Source organism: Crotalus tigris, unplaced genomic scaffold (genome assembly GCF_016545835.1).
Source record: "Crotalus tigris isolate CLP2741 ecotype Arizona unplaced genomic scaffold, ASM1654583v1 scf7180000017774.6281472, whole genome shotgun sequence".
NCBI classification, from domain to species: Eukaryota; Metazoa; Chordata; class Lepidosauria; order Squamata; family Viperidae; genus Crotalus; species Crotalus tigris.
Window position 1 is genome coordinate 455643 of NW_024096625.1, and position 20228 is coordinate 475870.

Here is a 20228-nt window from a genome sequence, read left to right on the forward strand (position 1 = left end):
TGAAGTAGTTGAAAGATATCTGATTTGTCAAGCAGCAAATAGAGAAATAGTATCTACATATTTTAAAGCTCTACAATGAATGGATCCAGCGTGGCGCGGGTTCCATCCAGCTGCTGTGTTTTTTCTTCTATATATAAAACATGGATCTTACTCAATGAGAGTTTCTCAGTTTGGAAACATTACTTTTTTCCAGGTGCTGATAGGATGTCATCTTTTGGAGATTTCATTGCTTTATCTGATATCTGTGATGTTCCTACAGCTAAGATCATTTCCAGGGAGGTCAGTAACTAGCATTTTCTCCTGCAGTCATACTTGCAATTGAAAATAACTCTTATCAAAGTATGACTGCCCAGAGTCACCTTGTAATTAATAAAATAAATAAATAAATAATGACAATGCATTCGGGGATAGTTGGGGGACTTCATGGGTCAAAAGGGTGAAACATTAAGAAATTGATTTCCTCCCCCCCATCCCTCAAATAAGGCTAGTTTTTGTCCATCCCCCCCCCAACAACCAATACACAAGCTGTAAACTTGCATGAGATCAGAACATCATGGCTACATACCCTGTTGCTCTAATAAGGATCCTAGCCACAGTAATTATGTGCTCCTGCACTAGACGATTGATCTTATCCTGCTTCTAGTATTTATAACAAAGTAGAAATTGGGAAAGTAGTGCTTTCAAAGATGGAATTGAAAAAGGACTTTATGAAAGTGAAAAGAAACTCGCAGAATGCTGAGTTTACTTCTGCAGTGCTGGCTAAGGGCTTCCAGAGTAGGCAACTCCAGTATGGGTCGAGGGAACATTTTAGGCTCTTTCTGGTTGGATGACTCCAGTGCAGACTGCAGGGAATTGTATAGCACACTTAGAAGGCAAGAAATCTACTTAGAAGGCAAGAAATCTACAGCCAGCCCAAAAGCTTCTCAGCACTCACAGAATGTCTAGGTTGTGAGAAACCCCACAGTGTATGCCAAGACGGGACTTTGGGTCCACAGCCAGCAGCAAAGGAATTACTTTGCATGGAATATAGCTACTGAACACACACACACACACACACACACACACACACACACCCCTCTCTATTTTGCAAATCTGGTTGCCTCCACTGTTCAAACTATTGTGATGAAGTGAATCTGTGCCATACATTTAAGCAAAATGTTGCCTGACAAAATGTTCAGAGTACCAGTCAGTCAAATCTCCAAATTTTTCATTCTATTTCCCCTCCTCTGATTTTTCTCTCCCTCTCTTTCCAAATTCAGTCCTTACTGGTTCTTTTGAGTTCCTCCTTAATTAGTATAATTCTGGTTGCTCCTTTGTAGTGTACACAAATATTGCTGTTTCTGCTATGTAAAAATCAGCACTCAAAGTTCGTCTTCTTGTCCCACTACATGGTTTAACCTTTATTTGTGTAGGTGTCTGATGGGATTGTGGCTCCAGGCTTTGACGAAGAAGCCCTCAAAATTCTATCCAAAAAAAAAAATGGCAATTACTGTGTACTCCAGGTCAGTGTTTTATTCTTGAGGATAATTGATTTAAATCTGTGTCTATTTCCATTGTGCTTCCCAATCTAAAATCTGATTTCTTGATTTGCCTGTTCCAAATGTTTTTGTACAAACTAAGCTAAAAAGATATGAACTCTCATTCTTAAACCTCTTTAAACTGCTTGCAATGGTTTTTATATTAGAGCTTCAATTTTTTTTATTGTTAGTATAGTGTTAGTATAGTACATTTGATTGGCTATCGGTCCTGGTTGATCATCTCTTGGCTGCATGTTCCTTCTCCTAGTACCTCACTTAAGCTCTGTAAAATTCTCTAGCCTCCTCTCTGTCCCCATAGTTGAGTTTAGGCCTTTTGGCAAATTTGAATTGCCCCTCCTCTGCCCACAAGCTGGCAAATTTTTCCTTTTTATTTTTCCCTTTCCTTTTGGTGGGTTTAAAGGGCAAAATAGGTGCTTTAAGCTTCTGCATAAACAAAAAATTGAGGCTGAAAATTTCAGCCTCATCCATTCTGAGGTCCAATTGGAGCCCAGAAACACACAAAAAAAGCTGCTCATCACTCTTGCAGATCAGCATGAAACTTTTAGCAGTGCCTGCTTTCTGGAATAAGGTACACCGCTAAGATCCAGATGAGTCCCACTGCTGTTATTTGGAAGAGCTGTGGAGACCTGACTCTTCACCCAGACCTTTGGTGAAAGAGAGTGAGGTCCCTTGTGTTATTCTGATTGGTCAGTGGACTTTGCCATTTTTTAAATCTTTTACTCTATTTTATTGTAATTTCTTTGTTCGCTGTGAGCCACCCAAAGTCATTGGAAGTTACGTAGCACGCACAGCTTTAAAAAGTTATGGTTAGTCACACAGTCAAATGTTTAGACTGCATTTGACATTTTTATCTACCTATGGGGCCCTTCCCAAGGACCTGAGAATAAGCAGATGTTGTTTCATGTGTTTATTATTATTATAATATTTAATAATGAAATAAGAATGTGCTTGATGTGTAATAAATATATTTTAAGATTCATTCTTGAAGTTTTTGAATGAAACAATAATAAAAAGTTAATCCTGGTGATTAGAAATTTAACAGTTTGGGGTTGACCAGGTGAGTTTGGTTCCCAAGTGAGTAATTGCTCTCAAAAGAATAAAGTATAGCTACAGTTGTTACATATATATATACATCTTCCCAATACTGCAAATTCTGAGCAGAGCAGTCCAACTCACCTTTTATTTAAAAGGATTCCTTGTGTGTTCATGTGGTTTCTTTTCCAGTTAGAGAAGTTAGAGTCACAAGCAAATATTAATGAGCAGAAGGTTGCAATTCTGAACATCCTGAATACCAAACAAATGCCACTTCAGTATTGTGAACTGTATCTTGTTATTGTAAGGACCACCATTTCTTGGCCATCTTTTAACTATTTGAAATAATGGGAGTTAGATATTTCAATAACTCTCACTGATACTAAACTTCATTGGCTATGATACTGCTACTGCAGAAAGATATTCCAATACATAAAATATTAGACTGTCTACCTCTCACCAGGTTTAAGTATAGGGAACCAATTTGGAATAACATACCACAATCTTATAATCTAGATGAAGAATGGCAATTAAGATGGGCTACTTTTAATAAGCACAACCAAACAGATCACACAGATCCAACAAAACCACTTCCAGGAATGCAGTTGCCCTGAAAAATATGGAGCCACCTGAATACAAGCAGGACAGAACATGCCAGAACTAAGGCAAAACTCTTTAAATGGGGAATGGCCAAGAGCTGGGAATGCAACTGGTGCACCTGAATAAACTATAACACATATAGTTCAAGAATGTATCCTCAGGAAATTTCAAGACACCTGAGATGATCTCACTGCAGCCATACCAGAAGCAGTTAGATCACGGGTGTCAAACTTGCCATGTCATGTGACATGTCGCGATATATCGGGGCTCTTTTTGCATTGCCAGCAATGGGGTGGGCGTGGCTTCGGTATGATGGAACCGGCCCATGGGCCAACAGTTTGACACCCCTGAGTTAAATGGTTAGTTTCTTTAGATAATTGAATTATAACATCCATTCCATTGCAATTTTATGGCTCCATATTATGTTAATATATTGTATTATATACATATCATTCATACATACATACATACATACATACATATGTCCTGAGTGGTTTTGGGGTTTTTTTGAGATGCACCCTGTCGGCCCAAATATGGGAAGAAGAAATCTTTTGCTTGTATCAGCCCAATCTAGGGCCATCCACAGGCAGCAGTTGCTACTGCGACATCATTTATACGCTAAATTTTTGGATTGCTAAAATAGCTATACCAGTCTCCCTTTAACTCTTTGTTGGCAATCCAAACATTTAGCATATATATATAAATAATAATTGATACCAAATAACGAGTTAAGAATATGCAATCTTTTTCTGATTTTAGATGGATCCAACTTTTGAGCCAGAGCAAAATGAAATCCGTACTCTCTTTGGATTGCATTTAATGCAGAAGAGGAATGACGGTGTGATTGATCGATCACTGTTCAAAAACATCGTTACTAAAAATAAAAATGTAAGTAGGAAAAAGCATGTTTTGACATCAGGGCTATCTGCAAGTTAGGTATTTAATTGATATGTCATCTTGAATGAAAATGGGATTAGTTCCAATAGTAATGCTTAGTCCTATTGCATCTGCTGTTAAAAGGATCTCTATCAACAGGGCTGTTAACAATCACTTTTGAAAACCCTGGGTAAGATTGCTTATGAACCAGATGGTGAAAATTGCTCTGTTTGTGCAAGTTCTGTATAGACAGAAAACATGAAGAACAAAAGATTGGAAGTATTAGATACGAAATTCAATTTATGTTTGAACTGGATTGCAATTACAAGAGAGGGAGTTTTTTCTTTAAAGAACCAGCCCCAGAAGAATGTAGCTAGCAGAATTTGCTCTAATATCTATCTAGAACACACACTGACAAATCTGTTGCTACTACAGACGTGGCAGGTTCAAGAACAAGTAGTTACTGAAAAAAAGTTTTGGATTTTTTGCTTTATTAATCCGGATTAGGAAAGGGGAAAGGGTTTATGGTAAGTTTGGTTTAGTCTTTATGCTGCTGTTTTGGGGCACTTTCTGCTTGCTTTAGAATAGCCAAAAACTATCCTACTGATTTCCTATTATTGATCATAGGTGGAGAATCTTCTCTGCCATTGACACAGACCATTAGCTATGAGAATGATTTGTGAAACAGTTTACTCTTTCTGACACAAGCTAGATATCTAAAAAAAAACAACCTCTAAAGTCAACACTCCTTCTCTGGTGATCAAGGTCCAGTTGCAACAACAGTAACTTTGGGTTGGCTGGGTAAGGCAAGATGGCTCAAAGAACAGCAAAAACATTAACATTGATTATGGCTATGAAGCAACCTTCCTGTTTATGTCAGAATCCAATTATATTTCATCTCTAGTTATCAACTATAGAAAACCCCATTTCTGCCTTCTCTGGATTCTGTCATACGATGAAGGGAAGGGGGTGAACAAAGGGGTTTTATGGCCCTCACTTCCTTCGGTACACTTCAAAGGAACTGGATGTGTATATCACCAAAAGGACTAACCATAACAAACGGGCTATTACCTTCATGTAATTGTCTTTGAAGTCTCAATCCAGTCGGCAGTAAGGAAAAGGGGGTGGGAGTGTAATGCCTGAGACTGTCGCTGAAAGAAGGGGGTGATTGGGTAGGGTTACTGGGGAACCCCTTAAAACCTTGAATGGGAGAGCTTGGACCCCAAGTCCTGTCTAGAACACCTGCAACCATTTTCTCTTAATAAAGGATGCCTGTTGGAAGAATTATTTCAAGAGTTCTGTCTTCTTAAGATGCAAAGTGGGGTGGGTCCTTACAGTTTAGCTCAGTACTGGCAAATTTTATTCAAAATATTTTTTTAGGATTTCTTTGGTAGCCATGATTGGAGACACCAGGTTTGAACTGGGATTATCTGCAAACAGAGGGTCTAGTCACTTGTGGAGCTACATCAGATGTTTAAATCCAGGTAGCATTCAACAGGATCACCTTTGAAGCTCTACCTGACTAAAATGCATGGCATGCAGACAATGAATAATAGGAAATAGTGTGGTTATGCAGGAGATGAAAAATGTGTTGCTGAAACATATAACAAATAAAAAGCCCCAACGGTGCTTTTCCAAAAGGCCATTGTACTTGGGGTTTTTCCTTGAAAACATTTCGCTTCTCATCAGTTCTGAAGAACCTTTCTTGGATGAGAAGCGAAATTTTTTCAAGGAAAAAAACAAAGTCCAGTTGCCTTTTAGAAAAAAACACTTTTGGGACAACCATGACCTGGATGATTTGTTTGATAGACATTAAACAAAGAGATATTGGTAAGCTTTTTAAACTGGAATTCATAACTCTGATATTTTAAGAAATTCCCTTCCATTAAAAAACATTTTTATTGTAATTCAACCACCCAACTTTTTGTATTTGGAATAATATAATTTGGGCATGCTGATGAATGATACAATTCAAAGTCAGGGGTCAGAACAGCCCCTAATTAATTGCCCATTAGCCAAATAACTAACTGATCTGTCCATCAGCAGGATAATTCTCTGAAAAATGAACAGAATGAGACCTCATTTGGTGTGCAGAGAAACCAACAAAAGAAAAGGTCAAATTTGAAAATGGCGTGGGTTCAGCTGGGATGGAAGACAAAAAAAAAACGGGAAAAGAAAAATTAGTGTAATCCTATGTGATTTAGAACAGGGCTTTTCAACCAATGGTATGGGTACCACCTGTGGTACATTGGCACCTGGCAGGTGGTACGTGACCATCTTAGAAAAGTGATAGCGGGGGAGGGGAATGAGCTGAACCGGTGGCAGCACTGCACAAGCCTGAGCGAGAGATGGCTGGAACTGCAGAGCTGTCAGGGCTCAGCGGAAGCGCCAGGATCAGCGCCAGGCTCCAGCTGGAGCTCGGCGCTGATCCTGGCGCTTCTGCTGAGCCCTGAAGAAGTGCCGATCAGCTGGAATGTTGCAGCATCTTCAGGGTCTTGTGATTTACATTCAGATGCTTAGCAACTGATTCATATTTATGACGGTCACAGTGTCCCAGGGTCATGTGAAGTGACTAAAACCTGTTGCAACCACCCAGCAGATGGGGGGAATAAAAACCAAACGCCCCCCACTCCACCCCCGCTGCCAATCCTCAACAGAAATGCTCACAGCAATGAAAACCTCGGACAGGAGGAAGAGCACCGCCGGGCGGGCAGGCAAGTATCTTGCTCGGCTGTGGCTTGGGGGGCACTTTTTTCAGTGCCATTGTAACTTCGAACAGTCATTAAGCGAACTGTTGTAAGTCAAGGACTACCTGTACTTCATTAGTTTTTTCCTTTTTTTTTTTTTTTTTTTTGGTCCTCAAGTTTTTGACACCTTGCTAGGCGACTGGTGGTACTCGGATACTGCCATATCCTAAAAGTGGTACAATGGGTGAAATGGTTGAAAAGCCCTGACTTAGAATGTTGCTGATATTCATAATAGTGCTGAGTCTTCCATTTTAAACCTCCTTTCCCTTCCTGGTCATGTGACCAGAGTAGAGCTATTAAGGAGTTGGAAAGAATTCCAGAAACCAGGCCAGGCTGTTACTTCTTCAAGAATTCCTGATTTTGACAGTTTGTGACTTACAACCACAATTGGGACCAGAATCCTGGTTGTTTAGTGAAACAGTCATTAAGCAAGATATTCATGTGACTGCTTCCTCAATGACTGCAATCCTGGTGCTCCCAGTTGTTAAGTGATCTCCTGGTCCATTAAATGGACAGAATGAAAGCTGCCTGCTGAAGGATTTTAGCTATTTCTGCCTCCTGTCAGAGAATTTCAGCTCCCTTCCACCTGGCAACCTTCCCTCCAACTTCTTTTTGATTTTCTGAGAAAGCTGGCAGAGAAGATTAGGTGATCACATGATTATGGGATGCTTGGCATGGCAACTAGTTGTAAATGGGAGTTGGTTGCTAAGCACCTGAAATGCAGTTATGGAATGTGGATGGGGGGGAGCAAAATTTTTTGATGTCTGGAAATGCTTCACGGCCTTAATAAATCATCTTTCCAAGGCCATTGTAACCTTGAAAAGTTGTTAACTGACTAATTGTAAGTTGAGGACTATCTCTACCAGGTGGTGTTTTCATTTACCTTTAAAGACCCAAGATGCCTTTGTAATAATCTCTTCTTTGTTTCAGTTGCCTGATTCAGCTATCAGAGATCTCATTGTTGCCACTATTGCTGTTAAATATACTCAGTCTAATTCTGTTTGCTATACCAAGAATGGGCAGGTATGTACACGGGGACATTTAGAGGAGAGTGTTTCATTGTTCTTCCTGATTTACTGTTCAATTTTAAAACTGATTGCTGTCAAAACAGATCTTACTGTTATAAAATTGTTCCTAATGTTTCTAACATATAAATTGTTATCCTGGACAATAACAGTTTTCATCTAGTTGTGTGAGATGGTCTTTTAAGAATATGAAGAGTGCTATGATATCAAGCAGTGATAAGGGCATTTAAAGATTCTATCAAAGCTCATAATTTAATTTAACAAAATGTAATCCATGCAGGTTCTAACTAGCATGCTCTATAGTCAGTTGTTGATTGTTCAACAACATTCTCGGATCTGATATACACATTTTTTCACATACATTAAGTTAAATATTGTGTAAAAGTACTAGGCTGTCTTTCTGTTATAAGGCTTTGTTCATATTTTGAATTACTAAATCATCGGTGATCCTACCCAGTCTGTACATTCTGATGTTGTGGACTTCTGGGCTTTCAGTAGCTCAAATCAGAATTCTTGCTGCACTCATTAATCTTAGTTTTCTCACCATCTTTATGTAGAGATCCTGGGAAATTAATTAGGCAAATGAAAGGAGTTTAGTTTTATCTGTCAAAGCTAAAGCTGGTAAATGGCCCTTTCTTTTTAGAAAATGCAGTTGTATACATCATGGAAGATTATGTGAAGTTAAGCCTTTCTTGGTTTAAAGAGTGATTTCATGAATGTATTGAAATAATTGAGAAATAATTGGCTTGCTTCATTTATTGAAATGAAAATAAAATTATTCTTAAGAAAGGCTGAAGTGCCATATTGCAAAGCAAGGGAAAGGGGGATATGAAGAACTACCGACTTCTGACATTATCTAGGAAGATTCTGTGTCAGATTATGTACAAGCCCCTTGAACACAGTAATTACTACTAGGCAGCAAAGATGGAACAAGAATAAGATTTAGATTAGAATCGTATCTATATTTTTAATAAGAAAACTTATTTAATAAATAGTGGGTATACAGTATCTTTATCAGCAAAAATGATTGACAAAAGCTAATTGAGCACTGAATTGAGTGGATGTCAATCAAGAAGATATATAGTTCGCTTGAAAATCATATTCATACTCAAAAAGCATTCCTTTCAAATTCGAGAAAAATATTAAGTGGCTGACATTAAGTCCAAAAATAAAGTACCGGTAGGTAATGTGGAATATTGTGCTTGACAATCATATTTGTGAAAAAGATCTTAAAATACTAGCTGATTGCATATTGAATTATAATAGTGTACATATCTCAAAAAGAATACAAATGCAATTTTAAAGTGCATTAACAGAAGTACACTGTGTAGAATGTAATCAGTTCAGTTTATTCTGCTGGATTGAACCCCAGCTTGAGTATTAAGCCCAGTTTGTAGGAGAGCAGATCTTGATTGAAAAGATATATTTCTTAACAATATGAGCAGTTTGACCACAGAGCCAACAACTCAGAAAGGTGGTGATTCTTCCCTACACAAGGTGTATTCAGTCAGCAGAAAACAGTCATCTGTCAGGGTGGCTTAATTTAGAATAATTAGTAGATTGGGCTGAATGGGATAAATAGCTCTTTCCACCTGATTCTATTATTAAAGGAAAGTTGAAGGACTCCAAATATTTTGAAAGGAATATAGTTTCATAACTATAAAGTTTGGTCCTTTGCATGTTTACTTTATATGAATGGCAGGGCTGCATGATGGGATCTTCTTTCAAATAAAGGCATCAAGTGGCATCTTACTGTTTTTATTTATTTTTAAAGAAGCCATGTAGCTTTTTTGTCATGCCAAGCTCATGTTCTTCATGAGGTTTAATAAAACTTGACTTTTAAAAAACATGTTCTTATTCAAGCATTTTCATTTCTTCATTTTAATCAAAAACGTCAATTCACTGCATCCTATGATTTGTTTGTGCTCTCAAAGGGTTATTCAAGAGCAGAGCTGGACGGGATAGGTAGTATACATCTAGGAATATATTGCCAATTCAATTTATTGGCATGAGAGTAGTTGCTGCCCTTTGCCTTATATAGTACTTAACGAAAATGTACTAAGGGAATCATCCAGAACAGACAAAGATCTTTTGCTGATGTACACTCTTTCAATTTAAAATGACAGATCTCAGGTCATTTTAGACACTCATATACTTGATTAGTATATTTGGGTTACACACATATATACTGAGGCTTGAGCTAATTTCTTGTTTTGTCTGTCAGCGGCTCCCAATCTTTTCTATATCGTGCACCCCTAGAACACTTCTGATATATTCTCCCACCCCTTACAAAAGTTTGAAATAACGGCAACAAATTATGCATATACACTATAATTTTGAAAATCCAAGTTTTTGCATCCCCTGGAATATTGTCTCGCACCCCCGGTTGGAACCCCTGACCTAGATTAATGACGTTTTAATAGTTTTATGCATAGGCAGAGATTTGCCTGCTAGACTATAGAATTAAAGAGTGATGATGGTTAATGAGCACAAATATATCCACAAAATGACCACAGCTTAAAAAGATAGTTATGTGTTTAGTGATAGTGGATGGTATGCCTAAAAGTAGACATAGATTTGGCTTCTTAAAGAGGAATGGGTCAAACCTCCAAGAACTACAGGAGGTATATGACAAATGAGGTCACCAAGGGATAGGGCTGAGTATCTTAAAGCTTTTTCAATTCAGAGTTTGATTCGTATTTTATTTCAGTTTTTGATATAGTTTAAAAGATAGATGGAGACATATATATATACAAATTTCTTTTTCTGACAAAGAGTTAAAGAATTAAATTGGGAGACTAAGATGGCCATTTCAAGCTCATTCTTCTCTCTTCAGTTAGCCACACCCTTTATGGGATTCGAACCTGGGCAATTTACATACTAGGCAGAGATTGTAAAAAGTAAAACTGCAGTATAGCAGTTAAAAAAATGTCAAGGTGTAGTCAATCAGACATCTGTCTGAAAAACTTCCTGCATATGTCGCCAAGACACTTCCAATTTGACGCAGGAGAAAACCTGAATAACTGTATGTATGTATGTATGTCTTTGGTTATTCAGGTTTTCTCCTGCGTCAAATTGGAATTGTCTTGGCGACATTTCGATGAAGTCTCATTCGTCATCTTCAGGCTGGTGTTTTCGGCTTCTAGGCTCCTAGAAGCACGAAGCCGAAAACACCAGCCTAAAGATGACGAATGAGACTTCGTCGAAATGTTGCCAAGACACTTCCAATTTGACGCGGGAGAAAACCTGAATAACCAAAGATCTACATACAAACACCCGCGAAAACCTCAGAAAACGTGTGTGTGTGTGTGTGTGTGTGTGTGTATGTATGTGTATAATATCATTAAAAATACGATTCCTGGGTATACTGCAAAAAACAAACCAAACATGAACACCAGGAAAAATTTAAACTAGAAAAGTTTAATAAGTTACCAAGCTTTCGTTGGAAAACTACCAACATCATCAGGGCTTATTGCTAGTCAATGAGAGAGACTTTTATAGGGTTGATCAGTGTTTGCACTCGGCTCCTGGACCTCGTCACCAGTCCTAGTTGATTGGGCTGTGTTTTGGACGTATCCTTAGCATTGGTATTTATACTTTTTCTACTCCCCTTATCTGTATATGTATCACTACTCACCCCCTCATCACAGGTTCTTAAGCCAAACAAAACCCTTTCCTCCCTTTTTTTGGCTAACCGTTGCCTCCTTGCTCCTTCCCCCCTTTTTCTTGCTGTGCGCTTCATTCAAGCCCCCGTTCTTTCTCACCCCATTGGGCTGTGTGTTGGGCATCTCCCCCTGCTCTTTACCTTCCGTTCTCTTCCCCCCATCTACGTGGGTGTAATCCATGTATGTTTCATCTCTCCTGTCTTCTACTCCCTTCCCTCCTTTTTCAGCGTACTTTGCATCCATGTCATCTTGAGCGTCGCTTTGTGACTTTCATTGGGACCCACGGTTCCTGCTCAATGTTGGGCATCCGCGTTTGCCTCCCACGGGGGCACCATCGTGCTGCGTGTGTGAATCCACACGTTCTTCACCCGTGGTCCTGCGCATGCATACTGAATGGGCTGGTGGAGTAACTTTCTTCCCTCTTAGGTGCGAGCGAGTTGTCATCGTGGGGCTGCCGGCTCCATATCCAAATGACTCCCCCTGGCTCTGTTCCCGCCACCTCCGTGTCTCATTGATGCGGCACCCGTACGGGTGTCCTGGGTATCGTTCTCCAGCCAACTCAGAATCTCCACCGTGGTGGTCCGCCGGTATGCTCCAGTCCCCATCCCCTCAGTAGGGGATGAGACTTCCTCCGGATTTTTCGGGGGATCTCTTGTTATGCTAGGCGTTGTTCCTTTATTATATGGTAGCCTTCTAGTTCTTTGGGGGCGCGTGCATATCCCCGGAGCGGGAGGGTTTATCAGCTGTTGCTGGGCACCACTGAGGTGCCCGGGGGCTGCTGACGGGTGGTTGTTTCTTCCATGGCCTCATTCTCTTGATTGCATGGCACATAGCTGGGTTGTCTTTGTTGGGGTGGGCGGTTGTGTATGCTCCACGTCCTCAACGTCTGGTGCGCCAGGCAGAGATCAGTGCGCTGGTTGATTGAATCCCTATCGGAGAGCCAAGCTTCTTTAAGTAACCGGCCCCCTTTTGTGGTATCGCTGGACAGGATGTGTACCTTGTTGAAATCAAATTGGTGGCCAAACTCAGCCATATGCGTCCAAAACTGTGAATATTGCTCACCCTTTTGATAGCCAGTTTATGCTCATGGACCCGAGTTTTTAATCTCTTGGAGGTCTCTCCCACATAGTTACTGCGGCAGTTTTCACAATCGATCTTATATACCACCGCAGATTTCTCCATGTTGGGGAGTGAGTCCTTGGGGCGTTGTGGGGAGTCTGGCTGTCTCTTCGGAGACATTATTGATGTAGGGGAGGGAGATGTCTGTCATCTGTGATGGTGATCTGCCAGTTTGCAGGTTCTCCCGGGGTTTGGGTGGTATGCTATGGCACTTAATGAACCTCGTCGGGTAGCCTTTACGTCTGCAGATACGGAAGAGATGGTTCTTTTCTTCCATTTTAGCCTCAGCCGTACTGCAGTGGGAATTTACCCGTCTGAACAACGTTCTGATGCAACTGACTTTATGGGATACCGGATGGTTGCTTTTATAGTGGAGGATTCTATCCGTATGTGTTGGTTTACGTATACCCTCGTACACAGGGATCCATCTGGTTGGTGGTGGACCAACACATCCAGGAAAGCCAACGAACCCTGGTTCTCTTCCTCCACTGTAAATGCGATATCTGGGTATACCGAGTTTAGTATGCCCATAAAGTTAGTTTTCTGGCATCTTTTGATGACTACGAATGTGTCATCTACATAACGGGCCCAAAACTTGGGTTGATATTGGGTCATCGCCATGAGATCTAATTGCTGGAGCACTGCCTCCGCTATGACACTTGAGATAGGAGACCCTATAGGTGTTCCTTTAATCTGCTCAAACGTGACGCCCTGGAAGGTGAAGTAGGTTTTTAGGCACGCCTCTATTAGCCTCACCAAATCCTCAATGTGTAGGGAGTCCTGGTGCTGTCCCCTATCCCCTTTATCCAGGCGGTTTTTTAAAACTGCAACCGCCAGATCTTGTGGGATGGAGGTAAAGAGTGAGGTGACGTCAAAAGACACCATCATCTCATCTTCCTCCACCCTTAGGGTTTTGATCTTGCCTAGGAACTCCTCTGCCGATTTTACAGTGGTAGTACTATCGCTGACGAGGTGGCAAATGTGGTTACTAAGCCACTTAGCCTGGCCCGAGGTTGGAGTGTCTCTAAATGAGGCAATGGGGCGGAGGGGGACGCCTTCCTTATGGATCTTGGGTAATCCATAGAACCTAGCTAACGCCGAGTCACTCGGGTGTATCCTCCTCAGGATGTCATCACCTATCTTCCTACTGCGTTTAAAACCATTGAGCAACTTGTTGATATGGTTTTTGAGTGTGGTCATGGGGTCCTTGCTAGTAACCCTATATGCTGTTTCGTCTTTGAGTAATTCCAGCGCTTTGTCTACATAAAGCGTTCTGTCCATAACCATCGTCGCCCTCCCCTTGTCCGTCAGCAGTATAACAATGGAGTCATCCTTTCTAAGTTGTTCCAAGGCCTCCATTTCATCCCTGGACAGCATTTGGCAGCGCCTATGGCTCATTAGCAATCCGGTGACCTGCTGTTTAATGGAGTTCTTAACTTCGTCTCCTGCCTCAATGTGATACATAGCGGGCTCCAATGCTGCCACGAAATCTAGTATGTGCGCATCCATAAGATTGTATCCTGTATCCCACTGTAGTAAAGTGAGTTGTGAATGAGTCAATGTTTTTGAGGACAGGTTATGTACCAGTCTATCTGTAAGGTCGTTATTTTCCAACCTCCATAGGGTATCCATTTTGCATTGGAGTACTACCGTCATATGTTGGCTTGTTCTCTTAGAGGTTTGCCAGATGTGGTGGTCTAACGCCTGGAAATGCTGGTCTGTCAGTTCCGTGCTGCATTGCTCACGATGGTCTTGAACCCATACTCTTAGAGTGCCTATGTGTCTGTGCAGATCATTAATGAGTGCACGTACGGTGTGGCGTTGGAACTGGCGGACTGCCTGTTGGCACTCTTCAGAGTCAATAATGGGTCTTCTTCTCAATGACCTGGGGGGTAGATCTTCCCAGATACAGTTGTGTAAAAACGCCAGCTTGCGATAATTGGCTGAGATACGACGTGCCAGTTTCTCCCATCTTCTAGCTATGAGCAGTACTGCTCTATCATAATTGTCAATAATATCATTAAAAATACGATTCCTGGGTATACTCATACTGCAAAAAACAAACCAAACATGAACACCAGGAAAAATTTAAACTAGAAAAGTTTAATAAGTTACCAAGCTTTCGTTGGAAAACTACTGACATTGTCAGGGTTTAATGCTAGTCAATGAGAGAGACTTTTATAGGGTTGATCAGTGTTTGCACTCGGCTCCTGGACCTCGTCACCGGTCTAGTTGAGTTATACATATATATATGTAAAGCCAGTAGGGTTTGTAGCTTGATATATATAACTAAACAAGGAAATTTTGCAGCAGAGTTCAACAAGGGGAAGGAACAATAATCTGAGAAGTTTATAGTCTAAGGCAGGGGTCCCCAATCTATGGGCCGAGGCCCAGTACCAGACCAAGGCCTTTTGGCAACCAGGCCGCAGGAATGGCTAGCGGCCCCGTTTGCACATGCGCAGGGGCGCTAGTAACCCGTTTGCACATGCAGGTTAATGCTAGTGGCTTGTTTGTGTATGCACTCAGGCGTTAGTGGCCTGTTTGCGCATGTGCATGGGTGCCAGCCCCACAGGTGCATGTGGCCCTCTTGTGCCTGCATGCAAATGCTAGTGCCCCTGCTGTGCGCACGCCTGTGCGCACGTAGGAGAAGTGCAAACATTTCCCTACTGCTCCCTTTCCCTTCGGGCTGCCAACCTAGAAAGATTGGGGAGCTCTGGTCTAAGGGATTAGGTATGGGATGAAAAGGTATCCCTGGATTTCCTTTTAATTGCAAGAGATGAATCCTGAGACTTGTTTTGCTTCTTGTTGAACCTCCTGCAGTGCCTATAGAACGAGTAAAAGGCAGTCAGTTTCCAGAGAGTCAGTTAATGTGACATCAGTGGAGAAGCTCAGGCAGGAGCTCCCTAAAAAATGTTCCCTTTAAGTCGGGTATCAAACTCTGGCCCACGGGCCGGATACGTCATGCCGAAACCACGCTTACCCCAGCTCCGGTAATGGGGAAAAAGTCGCGATACGTTAAGACACATCACATAACGTCATATGGTGAGTTTGACACTCCTGATTTAAGTGGTATGTAGTATTCATTCTAAAAGGCCTGAGAGAGGATTACAAAGTGAGACAATTGAATATTTTCTGCTGAGTAAGCAGAGGCTGCTGCTGCTAGTGCTGCAGACACTGGAGGAGAAATGTAGCTTATCGGAAATAAGATAATTTTACAAATAAAAGGACCGAGCAACAAAAGTTGAATAGTGAGAAGGTCCTAAGTTTATAGTTTGTACTATTAACTTGAAAATCTGTGATTTGAAATAATAAAACTCTTTGTCTACTAGTAATGCTGTAAGGAAAACAAAATATGATTCCACTGTCATGACCTTTAGTGATACTGACATAATGAAGTATATACAAATTTTTTCATATGGCTTTTAATTATATTGTTTCGTGTGTTTTAGGTGATTGGAATTGGGGCAGGGCAGCAATCCCGTATCCACTGTACCCGCCTGGCTGGAGACAAGGCAACATTCTGGTGGCTCAGACATCACCCACGAGTGCTTTCCATGAAGTTCAAAACTGGAGTTAAAAGAGCAGAGATCTCCAATGCTATTGATCAATATGTTACTGGGACCATTGGTGAGGTAAAGCAATCAGGCACATCACTGCAAACAACTCTAAAATCATATGTAGATTTCAACCCAGAATTTTCCAGTCAGAATCGTGAGAAGCTCAGCTCCAATTCTGGGAGTTGAAGTCCATTCATCAGAGTTGTTGAATTTGAAAAAACACTGATCCATATAATCGTTTGTTCCTAATGAACTATGATTTAAAACAAGAGTTTCAACCATTGAAATTCATCCTTGCTTTATTCAAAAATATGGTATGCATATTCAAATTAGGATCATATCGGAATGAGTATTGTTGAAGTTAGTCTGTTTTTTCAAAGGTTTGGGACACTTATCGGCTATTATTTTTTTCTACATTTTGGGGGAGAGTCTAGAATAGAACACAAGGTCATTATTTTGTGCTGGTTCTGGTCCTTCATAGCAGCTAAATTCCAGAAGTGATGGGTAACTTTGATAACATTTGTCATATCTTCCTAAAAAAATTATTCATGTTTCTGTTTATTTAACATACCCTTGGAAGGATTACTAGAAGAGAATAATATTGGGACCATCAGTTTCATAGCTTTTCCATATCAGTCCATAAAGGCTTTTGATGTCGCTAATCCCTGAGATTTTGTCTGGACTGCATAAAAATGTGTCTGTTTTTTGAAAATGATGATTGAGAACATTCTAATTGGTAGTCCTCGAGATACAATCGTAACGAAGCCTGCCCATTAAGTTTGTAACATTAACTGAATCACATTAAATAAATGAGCCTCATCCCTCCCCAATTCATAGGTTAATCGTATGCATGGGTAGTTAAGTGCACATGGGGTTCCTCAGGAGTAACGAATATCATAGGAGGCCTAGTGCAGGAACAGGACCACCTGCTTCCAGCATCTCAAGGCCTCCCCCCACCCACTGAGATATCTCATGGTTGCTTCCCACCCCTCGGGGTCTCCAGAGCTCCTTGTGCCTTCTCCACATCAACCTCCTATTACCAATCACTCACTTATCTTTTGAACAGTCTGGGCCATGTAGTGGGCAACTTTTTCTCAGATGCTGGCAAAGCTGCTTTTTTTCCTCAGATCTCGCGTTCTTACATAGGCTCATTTTTGCACACGGATGGAATCGTCTGTAAGAAGATCTACCATGTCCCTGTAGGCCTCCTTTGGTTCCAGCCTGGGCAGCACCGAAGACCCTTTATGTGCTGCTGGGTAACTGATTTAAATGAGCCGTGTTGGGGATTGAGACCAGAAAGCTAGTTTGGGCTGGAGGAGGAAGACCGTGGGCAGTTGGGCAGCCGGGCAGAGTGGCAGCAAAAGAATTGAGTCACTCGCAGCAGTGCCATCGCCAGGGATGTCCAAACTCCTCATAGCGAACCAGGTCAGAGCTGCCACCGGACACCATGCCTGGGATCCCCGTGCCACCCTTGTTTGCTCCCTCTGGTGCCTTGGATGCTGGAGCCTAGGCTGCACTTTCTGGCAGCAGCAGGAGGGCACCCCAATAGCTGCTCGCATCCATGGTGAGAGTTCCTTCTCTTGGGGAGACCCCACAGCCTGCAGATGCTTCCCTGTTTGCCTGATCTTCACTGTGGCATACACGACAGGCCAAATCAAAGCACCAAGCTCTCAATTTCTTTTGTCTCTGGCAGCACAATTGGCAAGGTTCAGGCATGAAAATGGAGAGCCTGGCAATCCAATTCGGCCTGCGCATGCAGTGTGTGCAAAAACAAGTATGTGTAAGAACATGAGATCTAAGGAAAAAACCCAGCTTGAACAGCATCTGAGAAAATGATAGCTGCTTCTCTGCTGTGTTGCCCAGCCTGTTCTGGAGCTCTGAAGATCTTCAATAGGTAAGTGAGTGATCAGTGACAGGGTGTGGAGGAACACTTGGAACCTGATGAGCTAGGAAAACTGGCCCAGTGCTTGTGGCCACCCAACAGGGCAGGATGGGGGGGGGATAGGCATCATGTTACAGCACCTCTATAGTCAGTCATAAGGGCAACAGGGTGATGCAACATACATAACTTTGGCACCAAGAAGTACATTTGGCAGGGATGTCATAAGTTTGAATATATATATTGCAATATACATAACTTTGAGACCAGAAAGTACTTTTGGCAGGGATGTCATAATTTTGAACCATCGCTAAGTGAACTATTATAACTCAAGGACTACCTGTACCAATTACTTAAACTAGTTAAACTTCCTTTGAGAAGGGAACCCTTTTGTAGAACTGTCACTAATGATTGAGGGCAAAAACATTCTGCCTGGATTAGCTTTAGACCAGTAAAGGTACCTATTTATGTGAAATCTAATTTGACTATAGCAGATGCAAATTATTCTAAGACCCCTATTTGTGGGACTCTTGGAAAATATTTGGGAAACTCATGCATATTCCAAAGGCTTTTGATCAACATTATCTTTCCCCATTAGTACCTACTACCATATCCCTCCCTTCCTTACTAGCCCTGTCCTCAGAGGCCTGGTGCAGCGTCCTCAAGAATATTGTGCTTCCTAGAGTGTACATATATTCCAAGTATATTCTCTTCCAAAGAAGGCATGGCTTATGGAATAGCAACTCATTCTTAAGGACTCAACAGTGATCCACCTGAAAGAGCCATGTCTTCATTTTTAGGAACCCTCCTGTAAGGCAGTGGCACATCTAATCACCAAAGATGACAGCTTGACTCACTGCTTAATATATTTCATTGTCACTGTATTTGCCATGTTTATATGAATGAGATTTCCTCCATCTAGCAGATGATTAAAAATACATTTTTACAGGGTGAAGATTTTGTGAAGTGGAAGGCACAATTTGAGGAAGTCCCCAGTTTGCTTACTGAAGCAGAAAAAAGGGCCTGGATTGGAAAATTAAATGGTGTCTCACTAAGCTCTGATGCATTTTTCCCTTTTAGGGATAATGTAGATAGAGCAAATCAGGTAAGATGGTGACATTGTGATCTCTTGTTCAAGTTACATAATGAAAGATGCTCTTGTTTAATCAGCTACCCCTATGTTAATGGAAATGTTTGGCTCTTTGAAACATAAAGTAGCAAGCAAGCTAGATTACCACACTGAGGTGATTGTGGACAAGCATTAATTGGAGAATGAACAGTAACATGTATCTCAGGCTGATACCTACATTGCTTACAGTAATTCCAAATCAGACTCCCTTAATAGTCTCTCTTTTGGCAATTTAGCACTAATACAAAATACAAGTTTCATCTCATCTTCTGAATCTCCAAATTCACAGTTCCTTGATTTACTAAGACATTAGTGCAGATTTTGTTTTGTTTTTTTAAAAAAAACTCATGTTACCAATTTGGAGTGCATCCCCCAAAGAGATGAAAGAAAAAATGTCTTGTTAGTCATTGTCAATTCAATAAATCAGGACTCGTTCCAAAAGAGAAGTTTCTTCTCCTACCATGAATTGCAAAAGAAGAACTTGAGAGTCTTCTGACATTTTAATCATCTGCTGAGTCTGCTGTGGAAAGCCAGAAGTTATTCCCACTTTTTCCAGTGCCGTGTAAGGCCTCCTAAGAAGAATAAAGGTGATGATGGCAGGAGTGGCATGCAACTTTTCATTACAAATATATCTTAGGCTTATTTTCTGTGGCGGTTTCTACTTCCCCACCCTTTATGCACTGACTGCTGAGTTTTTCTAGTTAGTCTGAGCTCAGCAATCTGTAGCCACTTTTTTTTAATATATTTTATTAATTTTCTATTTTTACAATCAAGTGCTTAATAGACAAAGTGATGACTGAGTCCATTAATAATTCTGTGGTATATATAGTGGGGCAAAAAGGTATGTAGTCAGCCACCAATTGTGCAAGTTCTCCCACTTTAAAAGATGAGAGAGGCCTGTAATTGTCATCATAGGTAGACCTCAACTATAAGAGACAAAATGAGAAAACCAATCCAGACAATCACATTGTTTGATTTGGAAAGAATTTATTTGCAAATTATGGTGGAAAATAAGTATGTGGTCACCTGCAACCAAGCAAGGTTTCTGGCTCTCACAGACC

General features: G+C 41.0%; 1 protein-coding gene across 1 annotated transcript in view; it reads left to right on the top strand.

The window, feature by feature from the left end:
* The window catches only part of ATIC (5-aminoimidazole-4-carboxamide ribonucleotide formyltransferase/IMP cyclohydrolase), a 68316-nt gene that overhangs the window by 36687 nt on the left and 11401 nt on the right, over positions 1–20228 (top strand). Inside the window, exons 10-15 of the mRNA XM_039341909.1 lie at positions 194–279; positions 1413–1502; positions 3930–4058; positions 7724–7816; positions 16052–16234; positions 18988–19143. Of these exons, the coding sequence (XP_039197843.1) occupies positions 194–279; positions 1413–1502; positions 3930–4058; positions 7724–7816; positions 16052–16234; positions 18988–19143 (737 nt within the window). The remainder of the gene's footprint in view (positions 1–193; positions 280–1412; positions 1503–3929; positions 4059–7723; positions 7817–16051; positions 16235–18987; positions 19144–20228) is intronic.